This window comes from Leptonotus elevatus, chromosome 17 (assembly GCF_054856555.1).
Source record: "Leptonotus elevatus isolate MCC_2025b chromosome 17, RoL_Lele_1.0, whole genome shotgun sequence".
Lineage (NCBI taxonomy): Eukaryota > Metazoa > Chordata > Actinopteri > Syngnathiformes > Syngnathidae > Leptonotus > Leptonotus elevatus.
In genome coordinates this window covers 3540268-3561350 of record NC_141255.1, presented here as the reverse complement: position 1 = coordinate 3561350, position 21083 = coordinate 3540268, and the positions used below count along the sequence as shown (strand labels likewise).

The 21083-nt window shown below is 41.9% G+C and overlaps 3 protein-coding genes across 6 annotated transcripts in view; 1 reads left to right on the top strand and 2 right to left on the bottom strand.

Moving 5' to 3' along the window:
* Positions 1-785: 785 nt before the first annotated feature.
* LOC147159280 (N-acetylglucosamine-1-phosphotransferase subunits alpha/beta-like) lies at positions 786-10831 on the bottom strand. Of its 2 annotated transcripts, none has more exons than XM_086058593.1 (20): positions 10761-10831; positions 7922-8082; positions 7477-7571; positions 7000-7119; positions 5406-5608; positions 5201-5262; positions 4981-5115; positions 4718-4879; positions 4395-4604; positions 4013-4183; positions 3261-3384; positions 2907-3175; positions 2611-2810; positions 2311-2530; positions 2127-2219; positions 1969-2054; positions 1798-1896; positions 1554-1721; positions 1332-1419; positions 786-1255 (listed from the first exon to the last, which is right to left on the bottom strand). In XM_086058593.1, the coding sequence occupies exons 2-20, from the start codon at positions 8036-8038 to the stop codon at positions 1184-1186; spliced, it is 2694 nt and encodes an 897-aa protein (XP_085914719.1). In that variant the 5' UTR covers positions 8039-8082; positions 10761-10831; the 3' UTR covers positions 786-1183. The 2 variants fall into 2 exon arrangements, with proteins under 2 accessions (XP_085914719.1, XP_085914720.1); XM_086058594.1 differs by having other exon boundaries at positions 1969-2048.
* Positions 10832-11091: 260 nt separating this feature from the next.
* Positions 11092-20918, bottom strand: LOC147159279 (N-acetylglucosamine-1-phosphotransferase subunits alpha/beta-like). Its single transcript, XM_086058595.1, has 18 exons — positions 20712-20918; positions 17395-17555; positions 16935-17029; positions 15966-16085; positions 14800-15002; positions 14566-14630; positions 14346-14480; positions 14075-14236; positions 13745-13954; positions 13363-13533; positions 12800-12923; positions 12557-12714; positions 12261-12460; positions 11961-12180; positions 11777-11869; positions 11619-11704; positions 11452-11550; positions 11092-11378 (listed from the first exon to the last, which is right to left on the bottom strand). The coding sequence occupies exons 1-18, from the start codon at positions 20743-20745 to the stop codon at positions 11207-11209; spliced, it is 2508 nt and encodes an 835-aa protein (XP_085914721.1). The 5' UTR covers positions 20746-20918; the 3' UTR covers positions 11092-11206.
* LOC147159276 (N-acetylglucosamine-1-phosphotransferase subunits alpha/beta-like) overlaps positions 19574-21083 on the top strand; it is a 43099-nt gene continuing 41589 nt past the window's right edge. The window contains exons 1-3 of one of the 3 annotated variants that reach the window (XR_015090457.1): positions 19574-20055; positions 20579-20664; positions 20756-20875. Coding sequence is in view for 2 of the 3 variants with exons in the window: in XM_086058592.1 (XP_085914718.1) it covers positions 19890-20055; positions 20553-20664; positions 20756-20875 (398 nt within the window). In the remaining variant the exon portion in view is untranslated. Of the gene's footprint in view, positions 20056-20552; positions 20665-20755; positions 20876-21083 lie in introns of all 3 variants that reach the window. The other 2 variants (XM_086058592.1, XM_086058591.1) reach the window with 2 other exon arrangements.

Here is a 21083-nt window from a genome sequence, read left to right as displayed (position 1 = left end):
ACTAGTGAAGTCATGCGATTAATTACAATTAAAAAATAATAATCGCCTGACGCGACTTAAAGATTATTAAAAAAAATTAATCATAATTAATCGCATGACTTCACTAGTTAACTCACAATTAATCACAAATTTTATATCTGTTCTAAATGTACAATAAAAAATGTAGGTTTTCATACTCTTGTTAACAAAAGTAGAAAAATGTTAAACTAATAGAAATAGTTCTAATGAATTTTTGACGTCAATGGCAGTGAATGAGTTAATGTTGTAGCTACCTTGATTTTTTTTTTTTTTTTTTACTCCATCCTCTCTGGCTCTTGTGTTTTACATTCATTCACTGCGTTCACTGTTAAAGTGAATGTTCTTTTATAAAATGATTATTTTATTGTTAAATAAATTAACATGTATTACCACAAACAACAGAACAAAAGTACCGAAAATTTGTACGGTTCAGTACTAGTATCGATACCCCAATGCTGACAATTGGAACGGAACCGGTTCAAATGCGAAAGGTACCCATCCCGACTTGAACACAGCGCATGCTGTTTTTTCAACATCCATCCATGGTCCAATAAATGTAGCAAAGATGTTCGTATTTTTGCAAACAGTTTTTCTTGCCGCCGTAAAATTTTGAACATTTGAATTTGCCATCCCTTCGTCCACCGCATGCCCCCAACCCGTTTGACGAGTGCCCGACGAATATTAATGGCAACATTTTGGTCCAAATGCTTCTCACTTTTTTCACCCCTGACCTATTTTCACGGGGAAGCAAGGCAGCGAGGCAAGGATGATGTCCAAATGGTTTTAATAGAACAAAAACGAGGTGGTCAACATGGCACTGGCAGGTAACGCAAAAATGACAAAGTACATCATCCAAGTGACAAACTCAGTGACCTGGTGAGGGGACAGCAGGATGCGGGAGAGCGACAATGAACCGTCACAGAGTGAGCAAAAACAGAAGCGAGACACACCTTCACTAATTAGTCAATGAGACACACCTGGATAAGATACACGTGACTGAGGGAACTGAATGGCTGGGAAAAAAAGGGGGAGGGAAGACAAGCACAGGTGGATGCGAACACACTTGATGAGACAAAGGGAGACACAAGAAAAACATAAAAAAAAACACTGATCATGATAGACAAAAGACAACAAAACTAACCAAACCACAGCACGTCCTCCTCCTTCATGTTATCGGTAGTTTCTCGTACTCGACCTCTTTGCATTTGCACAGCAGCTTTCGTATCAGGTGAGCCAACTGCGGCCAAAAAAAAAAGGGGATAGTGTGAGTGATGGCCCTTGAATGGGTAAATAAACTTTTCATGGATTCTAACCTTTGCGGCAAATAACATGAAAGCGAAGATGACAAGGACCACAATAGCAGAGTATCTGTAGAAGCGCATCTTGTTCTGGTACGCTTGCCTGGGAAATGAGCGGGATGGTTACATTTTGGTCTTTTTTTTATGTGTGTATGTTTGTGTGAATTACTGTGCTAGCTGCTCTGCTAGCTCTGCTCGTTCCCTCCAATGAACTAATGCCTTCATCATGATTCCTACCATTTCCGATGTTCATCCATGTGCAGGAACTTGTTGGACATGTTTTTGTGGAGCTCAAACTGGGACGGTTGCGGGAACATGGATTGGTAAAATTCCGTCAACTTTTTTTTCACTCCCATAGTATTGCTTTTGGTGTGGTCAATGTCATCATTAATGCAGATGAACTTCCTGTTAGAGGAAGTACAGAAGTTATAGAAACACCAGGAACTGAATTACTTTTTAGTGCTTGGACGTTTCATCTCACTTTGGTCGTCTATTAATGTCATCAAATATGCGATCCGCCTCAGCCAGGTCATTGTGAATCATCTTGAAGTGTACCTCATCTGAATTCAGAACCTTATACCTGTCGGATGGTCGACTTTTTAGCAGATAAATGGAGGTTGTTAATTTCTAGATGTTGTCAGAAAGCGCTCACTTGAACTTCTTCTGGTCTGCAAAGGTACTGCGAATGCGATCTGTGACGGGCTTGCAGTTCATGACGAGTTCTTCTGCGACCTGAGACTGGAAACCATTGATTTGTCAAAAGCTGCTAACATTTTAAAAGGCGCAAAGCAAAAATGTAAGGTTCTTGACCTCCTGACTGGGTTTCGCCCTGTGGATCTGGCTGACTTCTTTTGGAATTGATTGAGAGCAGTTGATCAACTGATTCTTCAAACGGGTCAAGTCCTTAAAGGATCCACAGAATAATGTCAGATGTCACATTCAATATACATTATTTTGAGCAGTTATTCAGTAAATATCTCATAACCAGACCCACCTCGGGTTTGAGCTGTTGTTTGGAGATTTGCATGGCCAGAGCTTCAATTTCGCTATCAGACAGAACGCCGGAATGGTCTTTGTCAGCAGTGTGAAACACTTCAGAGATGCTAGGCTGCTGCTTGAAGCTCATCAGGAAATAAAAGTAGGAAAAGGCAAATTGCATGTCATCTGCATGACGCAAATGGTGGCTTGAGGTCTTCTGAAATTCTTGTGTGAATCTGCACACAAAAAAAAGAGCAAGGCAGCCTTAGCAGGCAGCCCTGAAAGAAGGCCTGCAATCAAAACTTCGAGTCCTCACGTGTCCTGGAGCTCCTGCATCACAAGCTTGTCAATCATATGGGGCGCATGTGCAATCACTTTTCGGGCCGAGGGGCCAAACCTTTGGTTGTATAGACTGTCTACGTAGCGCAGTGAGTCGACAAAAGCGTCTTGCAGCTTTCGGCCAATGGCGGCACCATTCGTCTCATATGTTAAGGCTCTTTGTAGATGATCCTGTTCCTGTTAAATAAAAAGGAAACTTTGCCACTTAAGATTGCAAGATACGATACAAAGTTAGAATTGGCCATACTTAAGTAGGTCTTGAAAGTATTTTACCTTCATCCAGAGCAGGAAGCCTTTGTTAGAAGGCATCTGATGGAGCATCATCCCCATTGGATCTGTCCTGCCGACCACTTCCGTGTCACTCATCAGTTTTCTTCCATGCTGTACGCTCTGGATTTTGGGATCTCTTTTGTCCTCATTTTCATACGAGAAGGAACGCAGTGTTTTTTGTGTTGATCGAGACCTCTGCCTGGTTGCCTGAGTCTTGTTAGCTTGAGAAAAGTCGGCATCACCAGCGCTGCGTATAAACCTGCGGTTTCTTGCTGCACAAGTCAAATAAAAGCATGACAATGTATTTAAAGGCAGAATAGTCCAATTGTGTGGCACGACTGTTGTTCATCACTTTACGTTTGCAGTCTCCCCCGTCCCATTGACAGGCAGCATTGTTGCACACCTGGTTACATTGCCCATTCTGGATCCAATCTCCTTGACAGCCTTTTGAACATGCTGGGACATTCCAGGCGAGATAAACCTGCCATGCAGCAAGAAGACACTTTTCTCAGTGTTCTGTCACACGCAAGTTGGAGAAATAGGAGTCCATTTCTGTCCAACAAGACATGATCACCATAGGCTCAAACGTAGGTCCTTAAGGGCCGCAGTCCTGCAGGTTTTAGAGGTTTCTCGACTCCAACACACCTGAATTAAATGATCGGGATTATTATCGGGTTTGAATCAGATGTGTTGGAGGAGGGATCCTCTAGAACAGGGTTGCTCAAGTTCGGTCCTCGAGAGCCCCTGTCAAGCCTGTTTTCCATGTTTCTCTCCACTAACACACCTGATTCATTATCAGGCTTCTGCAAAGCTTGCTGATTAGCTGATCATTAGATTCAGCTGTGCTGCAGGAGGAAAACATGGAGAACAGGCTGGATAGGGGCTCTCGAGGACCGAACTTGAGCACCCCTGCTCTAGAACATGCTTTATTACGACCCTGGAAGACTGGAGTTTGAGACCTACGATCTACACAAATTTGCCCCCGAGAACACAGCTTTCTCGGGGTTATTAAGAAAATATGTTTGCAAGCTGTTAAAGTCCAAGTGTACAAACACAGAACCTTGCAGGGTACCACACTAGTGAACGGTTGCGTGTTCCATTCCATTTACATTCTGCCCATCGGATGGGGTGTAGAAGTCGTCCAACCATACGTCTTTGCCGAACATCACATCATCATTGAGGTAAATGAACTTCTGTGAGATTCCAGGGATGCGGTGGAGGTTGCTTTCTATAGCGGGGGAGCTGAAGGTGGGGAGGTGGCTCTGGTTCAAGAAGATTTCCTATAATTCAGAGAGGCCATACTTGTTAATTTGGGATAAAGGATCTAGGAGCACTGCAAAGTGCCACACATTAAGGTTTAACCAGGTTCCTGTAAGCTGAGAGAAAAACAAAATCCAATCACTCGTATCTAGATCTGATCACTAAAACTTCTAGTCTAAGGAATTCCTGTCAAAGAATGTTCTAATCGAGCAGTTGGCAGATGAGGCTTGCCTGATGTGTGACAATTGAAACTCGCGGGTTTTTCAGGTTCAGCCAGGAGGGAATCTGTCCGTTTGTGACGATGAAGACGTGACGCACCCACGGAACGTGTTTCTCCACGGAGCGTAAGGAATAGAGGAGTGCACCATTGTCCTCAAAGCGGTTAAGTGCGAGAAAATCTCGGGTCTCTTTTTTTGTATGGACAGTCTGTATCTGAAAGAACTGAGAACAATAGGTTCAACAATGTCAGATCGGTATTTATCCATCCGTGATCCATCAATCAATCAATTTTCGGAACCACTCGTATTAATTATTGACGGGCAGTGATGTACAACCTTTATGATGGCACTCAGGTCCCAAAACATGTACACAGGACTGATGGCTAGCTCCTTCCCATCCATCTTCAGTTTATCTTTAGCCTCTTGGAGGAGATCAGTCAAATTCTGTGGGGTCTTGAGGTGGAGCAGAGCAATGCTTGCCTCTGGGTACAACTCCAACTGAGTAACGCATATACAAACATGTCACATCATCGGACGGGAAATGACACCACAAAGCAGTAACTGAACAAAAGATTTCCCTGATGGACAAGCAGCTTTACCGCAGTGATCCTGTCAGTGATGGTGACAGGCAATTTAGCTCGTAGCTCCTGTGATTCTTTGAAGGATCCAGAGAAGCCGCTCAGGTAGGCCAGAGTCTGCATTTGGATCAGACCTGGGGCATCTTTGTCTGTGGTCTGGAAAACACAACATACGGCCTGATGTGAAGTGCTGATGTCATGTTGAGACGCCAAGAGAACATCTTTGATAATCAGAATTCACCAGGTAACATTTGGCGATTGAGAATTTGTGATCATTGAGCGTGTCTGTCAAGGCCTTTTCAGCTGGAAGACAACCCACCATGAAGAGACATACAAAAAAAAAAACGAGGTTAGTCATAAACACAATGAACAGATTATTTACCGTCATGATGGAGCCCCATGAGTTTAATAATTATGTGCCACATCAGCCAGATGCAGAGCTTTACCGTCAGCCTGGGAATGGAAGACGACCACGGAGACAGCGTCGGAGGGTTGGAGGGGTTTGGTCAGCCGAAGCAACGACTTGGCGGTCGAAAAGGAGGGCAAAACCGAGGGTAGCTCTTGAGTGGTGATCTTGGCCGGTAGGGCAGGTTCAAGCACCAGCATGGGTGCTGCAATGCAATGAGACAACGGGCAGTGTGGTTTCTGTCTAGACAAAAGATGTAGAAAAGGCTTGAAAGTCTATTTTTCTCTCTTGTATGTGTTTTGAATACTGTTAAGTTTAATTTTGGTAAGAAAAAAATGGAATCTGCATGTCAATATGAAATACTGTGGGTGAGGGGTCCAAGGCTAGCCTTGGGACCAGTTGTGGGAGCCTCTTGTTTTTTTTGGCGCATCCGCCATCCATGCTTCAAGACTGGTGCGCAACTGTCTTGGGGGGTATCGGTACACTCTGGATCGATTAACCTATCAATTATCCCAATCGATTCATCAAGTAATCAGTGGAAGACGCTTGGCGGAGATTAACTTTGTTCTGTGTTTATACACTTTGAAACGCACACAGACTTAAAGTTGCATTACTATTACCTCCAGCAGAGGGTGCGCATTGAGCAGCCGCCGATGCAGCGGGTCGGCTCGCCGTCATGTGCCTCACATTTCCGTGTTTAAAGCTCTGCTTTGCAGTAATACGTAAAACCACAATTGTCTCCCTTTTCAGTCTAAAGAGACCACAAACAAATCCTAGGAAGCATCCAAGTAGTGTTTTGTTGATGGCCGCGCGGAAACACAAAATTATGGTTCCGGCAACTTTCGGGTGCCACATCCGCTTTTGTTTTTTTTGTTTTTGCGTCAACCAATTTTTGTGATCGACCCAACAGACCTTGTCGACTTTGTTTTCCAGCCCTAGTATACACTCACACCCGACACTATAAATATTCCTCACAAATCACTCTTCGCTCATATTCATGGTTCTATTGGGAACTGGTCCAAGGCATGTCAAAATCCAGCTGCTCCACTTGTCTGTATTGAGTTCTCTGCGTCCACCTTCAGGGGGCTGGTTGGGGTATCAAGGTTAGTCTGGCAGACCGCCCTGGGTCTCTGGTCATGGGTCGTCTCCTGTTGATTGGACCCTCCAGGGTGGGTGCCGCCCTGACTCTTGGATGGGTTAGGCCAAGTCCGTCTGTCCTCACTGTGCCTGCACAGCAACTCCAGGAAACCTTTCGCATCTAATGTGTAACCTTGCTGTTGTTGATTCCCCAATATGTTTCTGTAGACCCATGCCCATTTAATCTAGTTGCAGGGTCTGTGGCCACTCCAAATTAAAATTTAAAATTAACCTTACGTTTTTGTTTACTTCTTTGACTACTGGTTTGTACTGTTGTTTAGGCACTGCATAATCAATCCCTATCCCACCACGCACTGATAGACTAGTACTGTCCTGCCCTTTTCTACATTGTACCTTTTGGACCTAATAAGTGGAGAGACAAGTGGAGCACATAAGGTAGGCCCAAACCTCAGAAATGAGGATGGTACAGCTCGGTTAAAGTGCTTGCAATAAACATCGAGCTGGTCACCTTCACTAGCTTTGCACACCTCACCTACCTTGGAACTCCTTGTTTTTTCGCCAGTTGCTCTTTGGCCTCCATGAAGTCCATCAGCCAGACCATATCCGTGCTATTCACCCACGTGTATACCAGATCAATGGGTATGGGCGTGCACTCTCTACAAGACATGAAGAAGTCGAGGAACGAGGACTTGTTGGTCTGTATTGTGCTCATACATAGTGGACCAAAGAGGATGTTTATGGATGTAGTTAAAGAGGACATGTTTTAACAGTATTGTGAGCTATTATTGTCTCGCTAAACTCCACACAATATCGTGATAATTATCGTATCGTGAGGTTCATATCGTAATGTCACATCTCTGAATTGGGTACTTGGCATCATCAAAAAAAAATTATGCTTGGGGTAAGGTCAGTGTTAACTTAAGAAGAACACTAACCTCGCTCCCTGTACAAACAAAATGGCATGACAACATGAAACAAGAGTTTCACACATATTTCTGAAATTGATCACTTACCTGCTATGGAACGACGTACAATTATCAACTTCCTTGTGCAAATGGGAAACCTCATGAAACTGGCGAAAACGGTCCCAACTCCGCTCTTCCACAAACTGCATGTATGCAATTCACATCAGTATATTGAGATATCATCCGTTTGATTTTATACAACTCCAACCCATGTGCACACTCATCACTCAAACCCGCACCATTGTTTCCATTATGTTGTAAAACAAGTTTTTAATTAGTCCATCCATTATAACTGATGCATTAGGAGCCACTTGGTATCCAAAAATATACCAACTACGGTGTTTGGCTGTGGTTTTCGACACTTTGATAATTACCTTTTCCAAACAATAATAATGAGATATCAATTGTTTACTGTCACAATTGTAAGTTATCCTAACTCTTCCTATAGAAACCACACAGACATTTTTGGCAAGCAAAACCAGAGTTAACTTACCTCTCCGATCAGCTGAAATGACAGCATCATAAGAATGAGGCCCATGCAGTAAGCTACTATTCTGTATCGGTGAGACGGACAGGTGCATGGCAGCCTGTGAAGCAGCTTGAGTACCATGTTGACGCGTGCCGCTGTTCTTGACTGAGCCCAGCGTTGGAATCCTGTTGAATGAGTAGATACAATGTTGACAAACAGCTAACTTGTAAGAGTGGGCGTCAGCAATTTACAGTCGCGGAACAGAAAATGAATTTTTTTTTTACGTTTGTTCATTGATTTTAATCACTGCCATTGATGGCTATAGATGTCAGAAAATCATTAGAACTATTTCTAATAGTAAAAAAAAATAAAAATCCACTTCTGCTAACAAGAGTATGAAAACCTAGAAACATTTATTTTTGTAAATTAAGAACAGATATAAAATTTGTTAACTAGTGAAGTCATGTGATTAATTACAATTTTTAAAAAATCGCCTGATCGGCCTATTTTTAAAACAAATTAAATATGGGGCGTTAAATCATAATTAATCGCATGATAATTTTATATCTGTTATTGATGTACAATAAAAAAAAAAAGGTTTTCATAAAAAATAAAATGAAATAAAAAATTGTTAAACTAATAGAAATGGTTCATATTAATTTTTTACGTCAAAGTCGTTTTTTCTGGTCACACTCATAGTCTATTTATTCAGTCAAAGTTGTTTACATTACATGACCTTATAAAGTACAATACTTTAATACTCTTGCATAAAGCTTTTCATGAATTACTACTTAATAACTTACAATCTATTTTTATAAAAGAAAGAAAATGCCTAGATTTGATCTGACCTTAATTTAGAACAGTTCGTAAAGGCTTTCAATTTTTGGAGAGTGGCTCTCAATCTTATTGTGATAGTGCATGTGCTGTTTGTCTCTTACCCAGGCCGGTATTGTTAATTTTCATTACCATTACTGGTATGAGCTTTTGATGTCACGTTAGTTAATTAACACATTGTTTTAGTTCTATTTGTAGACACATCTTTTTTTCAGTGTTCATGGAAACCGCAGTTGGTTACTGCAAGTTTGCAGGAAAGTAGCTAAATTAGTTTTCATAGTTTGATATGAATGAGATTGGGGGTGGGACTTAATAAGTTTTTCTTCCTCACACTCATTTTCAGGCTAGGTTTAGTTGAGTATTGTCTGTAGGGAATTGATAAATTGTTGATTGCTGCCTGAAATAAATGAACAATGAATGAACAGGAATTGCGGAAAAAAACTCTCAAATATCGGCAAAAAGTTTTTACGTTTTATTTGAGAAGTATTTTGCAAAGGTGTAATGGAAATACTTTTTTTCACCCCCCAAAACTCACTTTCGTCAATGCTAAATTCGTCCACTCAAAGTTTCCCGTCAATTGTCAACAAAAATGGGCGTCCGTCTATGACGGATTGACAGACCTTTCGTCAATATTGATGGAATGCCCACTTCTGCAAATGAATTACGGTCCACAGTCCACAGACTTAAGTGCAGGGAATAACTTATTTGAAAGTTAGATTCATCACAACCCAAATTTAATAAAGCTAGTTGGCCTTGTTTGTATATTTTCATATATGAACCAAATAAGGTAAGGACATATTACCTAGTGTTGCATTTCAAGCTGAGTTAAATGACAAAAGCTGGAGAGCCATTCAGGCCAAAAGACAAACGTTTTTGTTTTATTTTTTACTACACAACACTTACTATCTTGCACACAAGTAATACATGATGAAAAAACTACACCGAAACTAACAAAAACTAAGCATAAAACTAGGAGCAAAGCCAGCTTGTGGCGCTTTTGTATTGCCTGCTGCTAGATGACGTTGCTTCTTAATTAATTGCTAAAGAGGAACCAAAGAACATTTTTGCCATAATTATAGCAGTGGTTCTTAACCTGGGTTCAATCGAACCCCAGGGTTGGGTGGGTCAGTCTCAGCGGTTCGGCTTGGTTGGTGTACATAGGAAACTCGTGGGGTTTAGTTCCGCTAACAAGGGTAAGAACCACGACATTTGAGTTAGTTTTGTAAACGTATAATGTAGTTTCAGTTAGTTTTCAGATAAAAAAAAAAAAAGTTTATTTCGTTAACGAAAATTCTATTTTAGTAGTTATTACGTTAGTTAGCGTTAACTAAAATAACCTTTCTAGGGACACTGTTAGAAGAACAGCTTTGTCTTCCGCGTGTTCGTTTTCTTTCGGGGAGAGAGAATGTTGATTATCTGAATACAGGCTGGAGATCGATGAACAGTTGCTTCAAAGCTTTTATTTTTACAGAATATTCCGGGCACCTGTGAGTGACAGACAATGGCTGCAGCTTCTCACAAGTGCAAAGATTTCAGAGGACTTACAACATTCTTATACTATGATACATGAGATAAGACTTTTAAAAACATCATTCAAACACATTGACAGATGTCCCATTGATGTGGAAATACAGTAGGTCTCAGTCATGACGGCACCTGGAGACATTGCGATAACACTCACAAAGCTTTACTGAGGAAATAAGGAAATTAAAACAGTTATGACTAAATCTGGGCAGAAGACCCTCTTCAACACTCAGGAACTGTTTTAATATGTGAGATAACATGTCTCTCAAGGCAAGATAATACCATCCAAAATCCTTCCATTTGTTCATTTAGTTCTTAATTCATAAAAATGCTTCAGGGTAGGAAAAATAAGGTAAACGCGTCTAGCACTGGAGTTGTTTCCGAAATGCACAAAACTTGAATCGAGGCAACTGGACTTTTCCAGGGGTGCCAGCGGTTAGGGCGTTGCTTTTCCAGCGTACCATGACCTGGATGACTGAGGATCTACACAGATAGATTTGATTACCCTTCTGGGTCCCAGTGGCAAAAAGACACCATGGCAGTCTTCTTCTGGGTCACCGGATGGCGTCGTCGTCCTCCTTCATATTATCTGTAGTTTCTCGTACTTGGCCTCTTTGCATTTACGCAGCAGCTTTTGTCTCAGGTGAGCCATCTGCAAAAAAAAAGGGGACAGTGTGAGTGATGGCCATTGAATGGGTAAATAAACTTTTCATGGATCCTGACCTTTGCGGCGAAGAACTTGAAAGCGAAGATGACAAGGACCACAATGGCAGAGTATCTATAGAAGCGCATCTTGTTCTGGTAAGCTTGCCTGGGAAATGAGCGGTATGGTTACATTTTGGTCTTGTTTTTGGTGCGTGCCCATTGTGTGTTTGTGTGGATTACTGTGCAAGCTGCTCTGCAAACTCTGCTCTTGCGTCCTCCGCAGAACTAATGCCTTCATCATGATTCCTACCATTCCCGATGTTCATCCATGTGCAGGAACTTGTTGGGCATGTCTTTGTGGAGCTCAAATTGTGACGGTTGCGGGAACATGGATTGGTAAAATTCCATCAACTTTTTTTTCACTTCCTTAGCATTGCTTTTGGTATGGTCAATCTCATCATTTATGCAGACGAACTTCCTGTTAGAGGAAGTACAGAAGCTATACAAACAGCAGGAACTGAATTGCTTTTTAACGCTTGGAGGTTTCTCACCTTGGTTGTTGATGAATGTCATGAAATATGTGAGCCGCGTCAGCCAGGTCATTGTTGATCAACTTGAAGTGTACATCTTCTGAACCCATGATTTTATACCTGTTGGACAGTCAACGTTTTAGCAGAGGAGGTTGTTAATCTCTACGTGGTGTCAGAAAAACTCTCACTTGTACTTCTTCTGGTCTGCAAAGGTACTGCGAATGCGATCTGTGACAGGCTTGCAGTTCATGACGAGTTCCTCTGTGACCTGAGACTGGAAACCATTGATTTGTCAAAAGCTGCTAACATTTTAAAAGGCGCAAAGCAAAAATGTAAGGTTCTTGACCTCCTGACTGGGTTTCGCCCTGTGGATCTGGCTGACTTCTTCTGGAAGTGATTGAAAGCAGTTGATCAACTGATTCCTCAAACGGGTCAAGTCCTTGAAGTATTCACAGAATAATATTGGATGTCTGATTCAATATACATTATTTTGAGCAGTTGTTCAGTAAATATCTTATAACCAGACCCACCTCGGGTTTGAGCTGTTGTTTGGAGATTTGCATGGCCAGAGCTTGAATTTCATTATCAGACAGAACGCCAGAGCGGTCTTTGTCAGCAGTGTGAAACACTTCTGAGATGTTAGCCTGCTGCCTGACACCAATCAGGAAATAAAAGTAGGAAAAGGCAAATTGCATGTCATCTGCATGACGCAAATGGTGGCTTGAGGTCTTCTGAAATTCTTGTGTGAATCTGCACACAAAAAAAAGAGCAAGGCAGCCTTAGCAGGCAGCCCTGAAAGAAGGCCTGCAATCAAAACTTCGAGTCCTCACGTGTCCTGCAGCTCCTGCATCACAAGCTTGTCAATCATATGGGGCGCATGTGCAATCACTTTTCGGGCCGAGGGGCCAAACCTTTGGTTGTATAGACTGTCTACGTAGCGCAATGTGTCGACAAAAGTTTCTTGCAGCTTTCGGCCAATGGCGGCACCATCCGTCTCATATGTTAAGGCTCTTTGTAGATGATCCTCTTCCTGTTAAATATAAAGGAAACTTTGCCACTTAAGATTGCAAGATACTATACAAAGTTAGAATTGGCCATACTTAAGTAGGTCTTGAAAGTATTTGACCTTCTCCTGGATTTTGGGATCTCTTTTGTTCTTATTCTCATTTGCGAAGAAGCTCGATGGTTTTTGTGTCGATCGTGACCTCTGCCTGGTTGCCTGAGTCTTGTTAGCTTGAGAAAAGTCGCCATCAGCAGCGCTGTGTATAAACCTGCGGTTTCTTACTGCACAAGTCAAATAAAAGCATGACAATGTATTTAAAGGCAGAATAGTCCAATTGTGTGGCACGACTGTTGTTCATCACTTTACGTTTGCAGTCTCCTCCGTCCCATTGACAGGCAGCATTGTTGCATGCCTGGTTACAGAGCCCGTTCTTGATCCAATCTCCTTGACAGCCTTTTGAACATGCTGGGACATTCCAGGCGAGATAAACCTGCCAAGCAGCAAGAAGACACTTTTCTCAGTGTTCTGTCACACGCAAGTTGGAGAAATAGGAGTCCATTTCTGTCCAACAAGACATGATCTATTTTACACCATAGGCTCAAACTTAGGTCCTCAAGGGCCGCAGTCCTGCATGTTTTAGAGGTTTCCCGACTCAAACACACCTGAATCAATTCATCAGCATTATCAGGTTTGAATATTATGAATTAGGTGTGTTGGAGGAGGGAAACGCCTAAAACATGTTAAATTACAGCCCTCCAGGACTGGAGTTTGAGACCTATGATCTACACGAATTTGAACCCGAGAACAAAGCTTTCTCAGGGTTAGCTATTAAGAAAATATGTTTGCAAGCTGTTAAAGTCCAAGTGTACAAACACAGAACCTTGCAGGGTACCACACTAGTGAATGGTTGTGTATTCCATTCCATTTACTTTCTGCCCATCGGATGGGGTGTAGAAGTCGTCCAACCATACGTCTTTGCCGAACATCACATCATCATTGAGGTAAATGAACTTCTGTGAGATTCCAAGGATGCGGTGGAGGTTGCTTTCTATAGCGGGGGAGCTGAAGGTGGGGAGGTGGCTCTGGTTCAAGAAGATTTCCTATAATTCAGAGAGGCCATACTTGTTAATTTGGGATAAAGGATCTAGGAGCACTGCAAAGTGCCACACATTAAGGTTTAACCAGGTTCCTGTAAGCTGAGAGAAAAACAAAATCCAATCACTCGTATCTAGATCTGATCACTAAAACTTCTAGTCTAAGGAATTCCTGTCAAAGAATGTTCTAATCGAGCAGTTGGCAGATGAGGCTTGCCTGATGTGTGACAATCGAAACTCGCGGGTTTTTCAGGTTCAGCCAGGAGGGAATCTGTCCGTTTGTGACGATGAAGACGTGACGCACCCAAGGAGCGTGTTTCTCCACGGAGCGTAAGGAATAGAGGAGTGCACCATTGTCCTCAAAGCGGTTAGGAGTGAGAAAATCTCGGGTCTCTTTTTCTGTGGGGACAGGGTGCATCTGCGAGAACTGAGAATATGTTTGACAATGTCAGATCGGCATTAATTTATCCATCCTTGATCTATCAATCAATCAATTTTCGGAACCACTCATACAATATGTTGATTGTTGACGGCAGTGATGTACAACCTTTATGATGGCACTCATGTCCCAAAACATGTACACAGGACTGATGTCCAGCTCCTTCCCATCCATCTTCAGTTTATCTTGAGCCTCGTGGACGAGATCAGTCAAATTCTGTGGAGTTTTGAGGTGGAGCAGAGTGATGCTGGCCTCTGGGTACAACTCCAACTGAGGAACACATTTACAAACAAGCCATGATGTCACGTCATTGGATGGAAAATGACACCACAAAGCAGTAACTGAACAAAATAATTCCCTGATGGACAAGCAGCTTTACCGCAGTGATCCTGTCAGTGATGGTGACAGGCAATTTAGCGTGCAGCTCCTGTGATTCTTTGAAGGACCCAGAGAAGCCGCTCAGGTAGGCCAGAGTCTGCATTTGGATCAGACCTGGGGCATCTTTGTCTGTGGTCTGGAAAACACAACATACAGCCTGATGTGAAGTGCTGATGTCATGTTGAGACGCCAATAGAACATCCTTGAAAATCAAAATTCACCAGGTAACATTTGGCGATTGAGAATTCAACGTCATCGTTGAGCGTGTCTGTCAAGGCCTTTTCAGCTGGAAGACAACCCAAGAAGAGACGTGCAAAAAACGGAGGTTAGTCGTAAACACAACAAACAGATTATTTACTGTCATGATGGAGCCAGCCATGAGTTTGACAGAGTAGGTCACTCCTAGTAACATCATTAATAATTATTGGCTACATCAGCCAGTTGCAGAGCTTTACCGTCAGCCTGGGAATGGAAGACGACCACGGAGACAGCATCGGAGGGTTGGAGGGGTTTGGTCAACCGAAGCAACGACTTGGCGGTCGAAAAGGAGGGCAAAACCGAGGGTAGCTCTTGAGTGGTGATCTTGGCCGGTAGGGCAGGTTCAAGCACCAGCATGGGTGCTGCAATGCATTGAGACAACGGGCATCGTGGTTTCCTTCTAGACACAAGATGTAAAAAGGCTTGAAAGTCTATTTTTCTTTCGTGTATGTGGTTTGGATACTGCTAAGTTTGATTTTGGAAAGAAAAAATGGAACCCGCATGTCAACATGAAATCGCCACAAACTCTGAGCTGTGGGTGTTGTGGGAGCCTCTTGGTTTGTTGCCGCATCCGCCATCCGTGCTTCAAGACTGGTATTGGGCGCTGCAGTGCAGGACTGCCTTGGGGGGCATAGGTAGATGTGGGATGAGCTGGCCCCTTTTTCGGTGTTCGTCCAGGTGGACGGGTCTGCCCCGCAGGTAACTAGCCTCTTAAATCTTACACTAAGTACCCACCTCCACCTGACACTATAAATATTCCACACTCTTGGCCTTGTTCATGGTTCTGTTAGGGCTGGTCCAGGGCATGTGAAAGTCCAGCTACTCTACTGTATTGAGGTCTCTGCATCCACCCTAAGGGGGCTGGTTGGGGTGCCAAGGTGACTCTGGCAGACCGCCCTGGGTCTCTTGTCATGGGTGGTCTCCTGTGGACTGGATCCCCCAGGGTGGGTTCCCTGACTCTTGGATCAGTTAGGCCAAGTCCGTCTGTCGTCACTGTGCCTGCGCAGCAACTCCAGGAAACCTTTAATAACTAATGGGCATACGTGCTGTTGTTGATTCTCAAACAGGTCTACCCATAGGGTGTGGCCACTCCAAATTGCTATACACAATTAACCTAATTTTTCGTTTACTTCTTTGACTACTGGTTTGTACTGTTGTTTAGGCACTGCATAATCAACATAATCTCGCCTCGAACTGGTAGAACTACTACTCACTACCCGTGTCCTGCCCTTTTCAGCATTGTACCATTTGGACCTAATAAGTAGGCCTCAACCTCAAAAATGAGGATGGTACAGCTCAGTCAAAGTGTTTGCAATAAGTCATTGAGCTGGTCACCTTCCCTAGCTTTGCACTCCTCACATACCTCAAAACTCCTTGTTTTTCCGGCAGTTGCTCTTTAGCCTGCATGAAGTCCGTCTGCCAGGCCACGTCTGTGCCATTCACCCACGTGTATACCAGATCAATGGGTATGGGCGTGCACTCTCTACAAGACATGAGGTCGAAAAGGCAGCATACAATATTACAACAAAATAAATCAAAAGTTAAAATTAACTTAATGTATGTTGCTCTACACATTTTTTTTTGTCAGAACTAGGTAGGGCTGTAACGAATCACGGCAATATCGCTGCTGCTGTCGTCGTCGTCGTCGTCGTGTTACGATACTAAAAGCAGCACCGCTGTTAAAAAGGGAAGTTGTGTTCCATGTTTGCAGTTCTAGCACCCTCTGGTGGTTAGTTAATTAGTGCAGTTTAATTTTAATTAGGAAGGTTTTGGCCATTGCAGCAGCTATTACTCTCATACATCAGTCATACCAGCAAATATTTTTCAACGTCTCCATCCAAAAGCATTACTTTTTGCTCACTTCAGCCGAACAAATGCAATATTGTGAACTATGTAGACCATGACACTTTGCGCTGCTTTTGAGCCAATAGGAGCATGTGACATGACATCGCCAAGCCTATTTCTCTGTCACTGCTGTTCAATATGACCTTTTTTTTTTTTTTAAGTATCATGCGTTTTTATACAGTATCGACAGCTTTTTTGTATCGCCAACCTTTGCACAATATCGTGATGTTCACACACACATATATATATATATATATATATATAATATATATATATATATATATATATATATATAATTATATTTGGATATTGTTACATCCCTAGAACTGGTTACGTGGCATCTTTTCTTGGCATCATGTTTATTAATGCTTGGGGTAAGGTCAGTGTTAACTAAACAAGAACACTAACCTCGCTCACGATGCAAACAAAATGGCATGACAACATGAAAAAAAGAGTTTCACACACATTCCCGAGATTGATTACTGACCTGCTATGGAACGACGTACAATCATCCACTTTCTCGTGCACATCAGAAACATCATGAAACCGGCGAAACCGGTCCCAACTGCGCTCTTCCACAAACTGCATGTATGCAATTCACATCAGGTGAGGAAGGATACTGAAATATCATCGTCCGTTTGATCTCGCACAACTTTAACTTCGTGTGCACTTAAATCACTCAAACCTGCCACATTGTTTCCACTTGCAAAACAAGTTGTGACAACAGCAAATTAGCATCCAAAAATATGCCAACTACAGTGTTAGGGTGCTCATTTTTGACACTTTGATAAATGCCTCTTCAAAACTCTTAACAGATTACAAATATCCCATTACAACAAACAATAATAATGAGATATCAATTGTTTACTGTCACAATCGTATCCTAACTCTTCCTATAATTGAAACCACGCAGACATTTTTGGCAAGCAAAACCAGAGTTAACTCACCTCTCCGATCAGCTGAAATGACAGCACCGTAAGAATGAGGCCCATGCAGTAAGCTACGATTCTGTATCGGTGAGACGAGCAGGTGCATGGCAGCCTGTGAAGCAGCTTGAGTACCATGTTGACGCGCGCCGCTGTTCTTGACTGAGCCCAACGTTGGAATCCTGTTGAATGAATAGAGGCAATCTTGGCAAGCAGTTACCTGTAAGGGTGGGTGTCAGGAATTAAGATGCTCTATTGCCCAAACATGAGTGAAGCAGAAAATGAAATAATCTTGTATGTTTGTTTCAATTTTGCATCACCTGTAAACCGTTTATTTTTTCAAGGTAATGAAAAACGAATAATACATGTTTTGTGCAAATAATTTTACGGTTGAACCAATATGAATAGTTGTGAACATTTACTTTATTAAAAGGATCCACATTTAGCTGGTAGCAGTGTCTAGTCTTCTTGGGTCTGAAAATCCTCACATCAAAAGATCACGTTTTCAATTTCACATCAATAAAAAAAATATATATTGTAATTGTACATTCACACCTTAAATTTGATTGCTTTAAAAATATATATTTTTGTTTGTAGCAATCTTCCGATTTATGTCTCTGGTGGGTGTTGTGGAGACTTTTCCAGATTACTAGAACCTCAGATATCTATTGAGGTGAAAAGGTGCGTTAACAGTCTCCTTCTGTGTAGTTTCTTGGACTTGGCCTCTGATTTGAGCAACAAGCTTTGAAGTTATTTGGCTACAAACTAAATTAGGGATTTTTCTTCCATGGCTGGCCTTCTTTTGTTCATGGTGGAACTCCTGACTGGGTTTCACCTGTCTCACTTCATTTGGAAGTGTTTTAAGCAGTTGATTAACTTATTCATTAACTCATTCACTGTCATTGACGGCTATAAACGTCGAAAATTCATTTGAACTATTTATATTAGTTTAACTTTTTCCCCCCTCTTTTGTTAACAAGAGTATGAAAAGCTAGAATTTTTTTATTGTACATTGAGAACAGATATATAATTTGTGATTAATCGTGAATTAACTAGTAAAGTCATGCGATTAATTACAATTAAAATTTTAATCACCTGACGCCCACAATTTTAAATGTTTTCTTTTTTTTATTCATTCACTGCCATTGACGGCTATAAAAATTTATTTGAACTATTTCTATTAGTTTAAGATATAAATTTTAGATATAAAATTTGCGATTAATCGTGAGTTAACTCGTAAAGTCATACGATTAATTACAATTAAAAAAAAATATTGCCTGTTGCCCCTAATTTTTTATATCTTTTTTAATGAATTTATGGCAGTGAATGAGTTAAACTTGTCACGATCCATTGTCATATTTACAATGTCATCCCTCCAATTAGTCATCTTTTGGTATCTCACCTGTACCCTCTCCAATCAAGGCCAAATCAGTCCGAATGGGTGTTAATTCTTTCAACATTTAATGTTATGAGGATGTCTTCCACATTTTGGATCCACTGCATGTTCTCATCTTTCTCTTTTTCTAATCAGTTAATTACTTGCATTATTTAAAATGGAAGAAAAAAAGACCCAAATATTTTGACTAGAACAAATATTCTGGATGTCAGATGCAAACATTTATTAAATGCTTTACTTAAATGCACAACCTACACTACTTTAAACGTAACCATCCGTGTCAAACTAGGATAATCTGCGGTTAAAATTAATAGTGTGATTAATCTGCGTTAATACGTGATAATGACATATTTTTTTAATGATTAATCAATGAGTTAACGCTTTAACTATGACAGCTCTAGTTATTTATTTATTTTAACACAACGTCCCAACTTTTTGGGAATTGGGTTTGTAAATTTAAACGTGTAGACCTACAGCACTTTGTTGTAGCTGGGATTGTTTTAGAAGTGCTCCATTGAGTTCTTCTGAGAATATGCCCAAGGCAAGTTCAACACCTGGTGTGGAATGTACATTTATCCATTCTTGTGTGCATTAAAAACCTCATTAAACTGGTGAGACCGGTCCTCGCTCAGCAGTTCCACTTAATGCAATCATGAGAATAACATGTGGCACCATCCGTGTGATTTCATAACTGCCTCTACTCCCTTCTTATATAACATGCAATTGTATTAATAAAAAAGAGCTTAAGAAAAATGAAAGTGAAAAAAAGCCTCGAGGCTACTCCTTTCTAAAACATAGTAAATTAACTGGTGTTCAACTGTGAAGTGTACGTATAAGTTTTTATGAAATTTTTTTGGGACAAATGCCTCTACTATTTTGATAAGTTCTTTACAAATATGAAATATCCTTCCACAACAAATATTACATATATCGCATATTTGTCTTTTGTTTGTTCCTCCCCGCCGCTAGGGGTCGACCAACTACGGAGGCGCGATAGCATAAACGCCGCCGAAGAAGTGGTCTGCACGAATGGCTGTCATGTGTGCTGACGGTCAGCTGACTAATCCTACTTGCTTGTGATGCTTGTGTTTATTTAGCTGCTTTTGCTCGCTATTGTCGAATGAATGCGGCGCTATGGTTGGCCCCGGAGAGCCATGGTAGTCGTCAACTCGGTGCTGAAGCTGCTTCAAAGGCAGACGTACACCTGTCTGTCCCACCGCTATGGGCTCTACCTCTGCTTCGGAGGCATCGTCCTCATGATTGTGTCAGCTTTCCAGTTCGGGGAGGTAAGGTGCTCCATCTCGCTTGTGTACACAGTTAGCATTTGAATACATTTAGTTGTTCTCGTCGTCTGCCGGCGGCAGCTGTTAACTTCTTGCTGCCAGACTCCGAGCACAAAAAGCGCAGTTCCAAGACAAACCCGAGCCAAAAATCATCTTGTGCCCCATTGTAGATGTTTTTGCTCCACCGATTGCTTCGAGCGGGTGCTTCTTTAGAATTCGGCCACGAAATAATTCACTTCAAAGCTCTTTACAGTAGAACACTCACTTGTTTTAGAAGGAAAGGTACTATCGATATTGGCACTCTTCATGCCTTATATGGTCATTTGTCAATCTGACGTCACTCGTTTTTGAACTGTTGCAGATGGACACTTATAAACGCATAACAATATAAGGACAACCAACACAGAAATAAGTTCAAAGAGCAGCTTTGAGGAGGAATTTTCATTTAAATCTAAGCAAGGAAAAAAGCAGCACAGCACTATATGTGGCTAATATTCCAGGGTTGTCCATTGCCTTCTCCCTTCAGGTTGTGGTTGAGTGGAGCCGAGACCAGTACCATGTGCTGTTTGACTCCTATAGAGACAACTTGGGTGGCAAATCATTTCAAAGCAGGTTAGCGCAAGTACATTTCTCGACCCTCAAATAGGCACTAATATTACCTTGCGCTGTCTGACAGCTGAGCTTCCTTTGCATTCTCCTGTAGGCTTTGCTTGCCCATGCCCATCGATGTGGTGTACACGTGGGTGAATGGCACCGACGTGGCTCTGCTGAGGGAATTGAAGGCTGTGAGAGAGCAATTGGCAGAAGAACAGAGAGCTCTCAGGTAGCCATACAGAGACCCGTTTTTCTGTATTGCTTGCAAAATATGAAAGTGTTATGAAATGTGATTACTGTATGTACCATAGTGGTTGTCTGATGGGTGTGTGGCTTTAAGGGATGTGGCCTAGTGGGTGACATCAGGAGTTGGAGTCGGGTTGGCCAGTCTGCTGGTGAATCAAGGAACCACTGTCACTGTATGTTTTGTTATGTGT